This window comes from Aegilops tauschii, chromosome 3, assembly GCF_002575655.3.
Source record: "Aegilops tauschii subsp. strangulata cultivar AL8/78 chromosome 3, Aet v6.0, whole genome shotgun sequence".
Classification (NCBI taxonomy): domain Eukaryota; kingdom Viridiplantae; phylum Streptophyta; class Magnoliopsida; order Poales; family Poaceae; genus Aegilops; species Aegilops tauschii.
Genome location: NC_053037.3, coordinates 520,465,328 through 520,473,067, shown reverse-complemented (window position 1 = coordinate 520,473,067; position 7,740 = coordinate 520,465,328). Strand labels below are relative to the sequence as shown.

The following is a 7,740-nucleotide window of genomic DNA, read 5'->3' as shown; positions in this document are numbered from 1 at the left end:
GCTTGGGTGTAGGCCTTCCTCAACACCTATTGACCAGAATCATAAGTTATGTGCTGAATCTGGCGAACCAGTGGATAAGGAGAAGTACCAGAGACTTGTTGGAAGGCTCATCTACCTATGTCATACACGACCCGATATCTCATATGCAGTGAGTGTAGTGAGCAGATACATGCATGATCCTAGGAGTGGACACTTAGAGGCTGTCTATCGGATCCTTCGATATCTGAAGGGTAATCCAGGAAGGGGACTATGGTTTAAGAAGAATGGGCATCTTAATATAGATGGGTATTGTGATGCAGACTGGGGAAGTTGTTTGGATGACAGAAGATCAACTTCTGGTTATTGTGTGTTTGTTGGGGGAAACTTGGTGTCATGGCGAAGTAAAAAGCAGCCAGTGGTGTCCAAATCAACAGCTGAAGCTGAATATAGAGCTATGTCACAAGGTTTGAGTGAGATGTTATGGGTAAGAAATCTTCTCTCTGAGTTAAAATTAATAAGGAAGGATCCCCTAAGGTTATGGTGTGATAATAAATCAGCTGTCAGCATTGCTAATCATCCAGTTCAGCATGACAGAACCAAGCATGTCGAGGTAGACCGCTTCTTCATCAAGGAGAAGTTAGATGATGGCATAATCAGGATAAGTTATGTGAGCTCTAGAGAACAAGTGGCTGATTGTTTAACTAAGGGTTTAGGTGTCAAGGAGTGTAATTTTGCGTGTGACAAGATGGGAATGATAGATATCTATCATCCATCTTGAGGGGGAGTGTTGGGCTGTATATGTGTGAGTAAGTCTGGCCCACTTGGCCCATGTAAACTAGTATATGTATTGTACAGACTAGAGAAGAATAGAGTTATCCAGAAGTTTCCCAAATCCACCACACTTCAGTTCCTTGCAGCAACGATTGTCTAAATTCACATATGTATGCCTGGCAACTAGCAACTGCCGGTGCTTGTTAATGCATATTTCAAGTTCAACTCTTCAAGAAAGATGCGAGGCATCAACTGACCCTGATTATTTATGTACAAACAAGGCATCGACATTTCTAGAGGAAAACAAACAAGGCAGCTCAGCCTATAAAACTCCCCATTTTCATGCTTTGCCCTTCTTGAATTTCCATGACTGTTCCTCAATATTTCGTGTTGTCCCAAATTTCATGTCTTCCTCCAAAAAAAATCTATATTTTCCTTTTCTTTATCTTTTAATAAATTCATTTTGTAGGGATTCCAATTATTTTCTATGATCCTCTAGAATATCTCAGATTTTGAGAATCGGCATGTGGTTGGACGATTAGGAGGTTACCCCCGACCCATCAGGAATAAAACCCCAAATTTGAAAACCTTTATGTCTCACTAAAACAGAAAATTGTTTCAGCGAGAGTCGACGTTCCCGTTGACAACGAGACGCACGTGCTGACTTTTCGTCTGAAGCTCCGTGATTCTGATCTTCAGTGGGCATTGCATGAGTGTGTGCGTCTACATTGTACTCCATGTTTCAAAAAAAACGCTTGCCCTCATTTTTTTAATGTTTTCAAAAATCACCTTACACCATATGATCGAACTCCTAACATAGTTAAGTCCCTAAAGAGTACTATTTTCCTTGCTACGTAACCTGCTGACCATGACCGTCTTGCCGACTGCTGGCTAGCTGGCCGGCCGGCCGCTACCGCGTTTCGGTTGCCTTGGTGCAACGTGCCGTCTACAGGACTTCAGAAATTAACAGGAAAAATGTGATGTGCTCTATTGGAGGGATTCTTCGTTTTGAAAGCGTTGCGCCCGTTGAATAGTTGCAGGTGGTGGCTTCTGCTTTGGCATGCTGCAAGTTTTGGCCGAGCGTCGGGTGAGTTTTTCTGAAACACCTCATCTTGTCCATGAAATCAGCGAAGAAAATAAACATGTCATGTTGCCTTTTTGAAGCCTGCTTGGTAGTGTCTTCATGTCTTATTTTCTTATTTGATTGAATCGGAGTTTTTAAGCGTTCTTGCACATGTCTTGATCAGGTGAAGCTGGATTTGACAAGCTGCAAGTTTTGGCAGAGCAACTGTTTGCTTCATTCCCCGTTTGTGATGGCTGATGATACCAAGTTCCTCCTTTTGTTTCTCCTCTTGAGCAGCTCATCTTTGTGTTTTGGTTTTGAGCTTGATATCCAGTGCCTGAGGTCTGTAAAACAATCAGTGATAGATTCCAACGGTGTACTCAATTCCTCTTGGGATTTTGAAAATTCTGGCAGATCTAGCTTCGATGGGTACATATGCCGATTTAATGGTGTGGACTGCTGGCATCCCGACGATAACAGGGTTCTCTCTTTGCATCTCGGCAACCTAGGACTTGAAGTCCCATTTCCTGAAGGTCTTAAAGATTGCACAAGCATGAGCGGTCTGGACCTGTCGAATAAAAAAAATTCAGGACCGATTCCCTATGACATCGCACAGCAGATGCCATATCTGACATATCTGGATCTCTCGAACAATAGATTTTCAGGTGAAATCCCACAAAGTATCACAAATTTGGCATACCTGAATGTATTGAAACTTCAACATAACCAACTCAGCGGTCAAATTCCAGAGCGGTTGAGCATGCTCAGTCGGTTAACCACGTTCAATGTTGCAGATAACTTCTTGTCGGGGCCTATTCCTACTTTTGCACATGACTTCTCGCCTTTATACTTTGCTGGTAACCGGGACCTTTGTGGTGCACCATTGGACGAGTGCCTCCGGAGTCGAAGATGGAGGCTGATACCAATCAGGCTGCGCAGGATCAACGACGAGTCCAGTATCGGAGTGGCTGTCGGGTTCGTCCTAGGGTTCGTGGTGGCCTTCTACTTCCACTTGTTCTGCTATGAGAGGCTCCTTCCTTGCGTCTTCCGCATATGATCCACTTGTTCTGAAACTTTTCTCTGTCATCAACTACCAGGGCGAAATGAGAACTTTAAACTCTTCCACATGAACGATCTGCTAGCTTTTTCACCTGATATGTAACTTCGCAACTATTGGTGCCTTGCTTATAATGCGTATTTCAACTCTTCAAGAATCATGATTTCAACCTGCGGCATAGCCAACCTCTAGAACGATTTACTAGCTGTTTGTGCAATTCGATAACTACATTCAATGTTGCAGACAACTTGTTAGCAAGGTATATTCCTAGTTGGCTACAGAAGTTTTCGGCTTCAAAATTTGTTGGTAACCAGGGGCTTTGCGATATATGGTTGGCTAAGTGCCACATGATCAACAACCGCCAGTCCATCATCGGAGCGGCTGCCCGATTCGTCGTGGGGTTCGTGGTGGCCTTCTGCTTCCTGCACAACTTCGTGCGCTCTGAGAGGCTCCGTGACTACGTAGTTCGCATATGATTCGCTTGTTCTGAAACTGTGTCTGTCACAGCGTCCGGAGGCCAAATGAGCACTTCAACTCTTTTAGTATGTTCCCTGCAGCAACGATCATCTTTTTTTTTAGATTTGCAGCAACGATCATCTTAGTTCACCTGATATGTAATGTATACCTGGCAACTTAAAAGTGCCGGTGCTTTGGTTTGCCTGTAATGCACACTTCAACTCTTCTAGAAAGATTCAAGGCCTTACAGGCCTAAAATTCTGCACTTGTGCGGTGTTCTTCTCCCCATTTCCTCGTGAAATTTAGGAGTAATGTAACCTGCTCGTGGCTGTAGATTTTGACCTGCCACCATCTTTTCTGTTTTGCGACACTCTAACACTCTCAAGGTTTGGACCTGGTTAAAAATTAAAATGCACCGCATGCATTGATTCATCTTTGCAAATGCAACACGAAATATGTCTATCTTACCATAATTTCACACGAAATGAGGTGGAAACTCCCCACGGAAAAGAAAGAAAGAAATGAGGTGGAAGTACTTCTGAATTACTTACTTCAACTTTAACATAACCTGAATTCATGCATGAAACATGCTCTGCTCTAAATTCTGAATTAACACAGCCTGAACCAAGTAGCACGACATCCACGGACCGCGGTGAAAAGGTAAATTCGGAACTGCGGGGCCTTCTTGTGCTGGACGTACAAGCTGATCACGCCGGCGGCACGGGCACGGGCACGGCGTCCATGAACTCGTGATTGGTGGCAAGCCTCTCCAGCGCTTCCGGCGCCAAGCACACCTCCAGCGACATGCTCCCTTCCTGCTCTAGCCCCTCGAACACCGTCACATTCCCCTTCATTTTGTCCCAGAGCCCCTCCGCACGCCCACCGGCTTCCCCCACCCGAAGTTGTTCCCTAACACGTTGAACCGCGGTGAGCTCGAGATCGACATCGCCCCGCCACCAGATGAAAACGACGAGTTCCGGTGGGAAAAATTGTGGGCTTCCGGGGAAGGGCGATGATGGCAGCGCACCTTCGGCTCGTTCTACTGCTTGTAGTCGTCGCTAGGTGGTCTACGGACCTAGATGTATTTTTTACTTCTAATGTTCATTGTACTATCTTGACAGTTGATGAATAGATTGGAAGTTTTCTTGAAAAAAAGATTGTCAATGGTCAGGCAGCGGCCATGGACCGCGAGCCACACGAACAACTTATCCGAGACGCGCAACCATAATATTTTGGAGTAAAAGAAACTGTAAATTCACCCTGTGAGACCATGAGATCAGAGTTCTAGCAAGAGGGCTCAAAATTCTGTTCTGCCAGGCAACGATGTAAACCCCCAACACCCGTTCCTCCGTGACAACTGATTATACTGAGACTGGAGACTCGCGACGACGCCGGGTCGGTCTTCCTGACATGTGCCTGCCGGAGCCGTCATATCGGGCTAGAGCAACCATGATTCAGACTAGAACTCGTCGGGTGCTTTACAAACTTCTGTGCAAGATACACCCCAGAGTAGCATCACATCAATTCTAAAGTTTTTGCCCAATGTCAAGTGAAAAAGTGTTTATAAGCACCAAGGCATGCTTTATCATAATTTAATCCAAATGTAGTGAAAAAGTGTTTATAAGCACCAAGACATGCTTTATCATAATTTAATCCAAATGCCTACTAGTTAGGAGTGGGAGAAGCAGTACCTTTACTTTTGACGAAGTTTTACCTGCCTATCACATACTTCTTCATAAATACTACTCCTAGATGATTTGATGGCATCAGTTCCACAAGTTTATACACCCATTTCTTCTCTCAGTGGGGATTGATGGCTGGCGAGTCTTTCTTCCTTACATACTTGTGGCAAATACTTCCAAGTCAATAAGACTTCCGGATTTGGCAGAAGAGGAGTCTATGCTCCAGTGGAGGGATTCCCTGTTTTTAAAGGGCTGCACCCGGCACCCGCTCATGTATTGCACAGATGGTGGGTTTAGATTTGGCTTGATCAACCGGTGAGTTTTCTCAAGCACCTCATATTCTCTAGGAAGTGTCATAGTATGAAATTAACAAGAACAAGGGTTTTCTGTCTTGGTCGCAAAAAGTAAGGGTTTTCTGACTTGTTATTTTCACTTCTAGAGGCTGTTCTGTGGTATCTTCATGTCTGAGAAATTTCTCTCTTCTTTTGGTCAGGTGACGCTGGAATAGACAAGACGCAGCTTCCAACCGAGTAGCTGTTTGTTTCACTCCACGCTTACGATGGCTGATGATACCAAGTTCCTCCTTTTGTTTCTCCTCTTGAATAGCTCAACATTATGTTTTAGTACAGAACAAGATATCCAGTGCCTGAAGTCTGTGCAACAATCAGTGACTGATCCCAACGGTGTACTCAAATCCTCTTGGAACTTTGAAAATAACACCGTTGCTTTCATATGCCGGTTTACTGGTGTGGAATGCTGGCACCCTGACGAGGACAGAGTTCTCTCTCTACGACTCGGGAACCTAGGACTTGAAGGCCCATTTCCTCGTGGTCTTCAATATTGTACGAGCATGATGAACCTGGACCTGTCAAATAACAATTTTGAAGGACCAATCCCTGCCAACATTTCACGGGAGGTGCCGTATCTGACATCTCTGGATCTTTCGTACAATAGCTTTTCGGGTTCAATCCCACAGAATATCTCAAATATGACATATCTGAATGTCCTCTCCCTCCAGCATAACCAATTCATAGGTGAAATTCCACGAAAATTCAATCTTCTTACTCGGTTATCTGAATTCAATGTCGCGGAGAACTTGTTATCAGGGCCTATTCCTTCTTTGCTAGCAGTAAGGTTTTCGGCTTCGAACTTTGCTGGTAACCAAGGGCTTTGTGGTTCACCGTTGGATGATTGTCCCCCCTCGAAGAGGAGATGGAGACCGGTAAGAATCAGGCTGCACAAGCTCAACAACCAGTCGAGCATCGGAGCAGCCGTCGGATTCGTCGTGGGGTTCGTGGCGGCCTTCTACTTCCCGCACTGCTTCGTATGCTCCGAGAGGCTCCGAGCCTACGTCGTCCGCATATGATTCACTTGCTACTCTGAACCTTTGTCTGGCATAGCTTCCGGAGGCCAAATGAGCACTGCCGGCAGTAAATCTTTTTTAGCTTTGTTCCATGCAGTAATGATTATCTTAATTAGCAACTATCGGTGCTTGTTAATGCATATTTCAACTCTTCTAGAAATATGCGAGGCATCAACTGGCCGTGATTATTTATGTACCCTGTCCACATTTCTGAACGAATGCATACAAGGCAGGTCTGGCTAGCCTATGAAAATCTGCACTTCTGCAGTGTTTTTCTCCCCATTTCCATGCGTACCGATCGTCTTTGTAATGGCAGAGAGTACGGATCCAGTTCCTCCTGACTCCTGAAAGGCTTCTCTCACGAAGAGGACACCTTTGCGTGTTCCGGTGAAAATTCTACGGAGATCGGATGCTCCTGATACCGGGTTGGTCTCTCTTGTCACATCCCTAGTTCTGGTTTGCTCTAGGCTAGCTAGTCAGGTGTGCATCATGTTTAAGTTTCAAATGAATTTGAAATGGGGATTGCCTAAACCCTAGCATTAAAGGAATTCACTAGGTTCAACTAAAATATTCTCAGTGACTCCAAATGGCTTTCAAAAATGTTCATCATTTCTGGGAAATGCTGGAAGCAATAACCAGACGTGTTGCACATTTTTCCATGACATATTTGGGCTCTGAATTAAATCATATAGTATTTGCATTTGGGCATTTAAATGCTATTAAATATTTTAAATGCTCAAATAATCATAAACTAAAATGTCTACTGTTGGATATATTCTAAACAATAGCCATGATTAGTTTCATGATTTTTGGAAATGCCCTGGCATTTTTAACAAAGCCCAGAACAAAATAATAAAATAGAAAACAGAAACTAAATTAGAGAAAAGAGAGGAAGAGAGTTACCTGGGCCACTTACCTGGCCAGCCCAGCCCACTGGCCTGGTGCCAGTCATCGCCTACCTCTGCCAGTAGGCAGAGGAGGGAGACAGCGCACGCGCGCGCGAGGAGCCACGCCGTCACCTGCTTGCCGCCGAGCCGCTGGACGCGTGGATGAGCTCCTCCTCGTCACCCCGCACCCCTTGGAACCCCCCCTCGCTCACTGCCTCGTCCCCATCCCCTCTCTGATTCTCTCCCCTGCACCGCCCGAACGCCGCTCGCCGTCGCCGTAGCTACTGCCCTCGCCGAGCCCCGTTGCCGTGTCCCACTGGTCCGCCATCGATCACCGCTTCACCAAGCCGAAGGACGCACCCGCGGGACGCCTGAAACGACGCCACCGTCTTCGTTTCCACCGCCGGCCGCCGGAGATCCCCCTCGATGCTCTGCTTGCTCCGGTGCCTCCCCGAGCTCGCCGAGGCCACCGCTGCACCCGC

General features: G+C 45.8%; 1 protein-coding gene and 1 pseudogene across 1 annotated transcript; one reads left to right on the top strand and one right to left on the bottom strand.

The window, feature by feature from the left end:
- Positions 1-2,551: 2,551 nt before the first annotated feature.
- The window catches only part of LOC109760255 (uncharacterized acetyltransferase At3g50280-like), a 210,825-nt pseudogene continuing 205,636 nt past the window's right edge, over positions 2,552-7,740 (bottom strand).
- Positions 5,568-6,374, top strand: LOC109760257 (probably inactive leucine-rich repeat receptor-like protein kinase At5g48380). Its single transcript, XM_020319088.1, has one exon. The coding sequence runs from the start codon at positions 5,568-5,570 to the stop codon at positions 6,372-6,374; it is 807 nt and encodes a 268-aa protein (XP_020174677.1).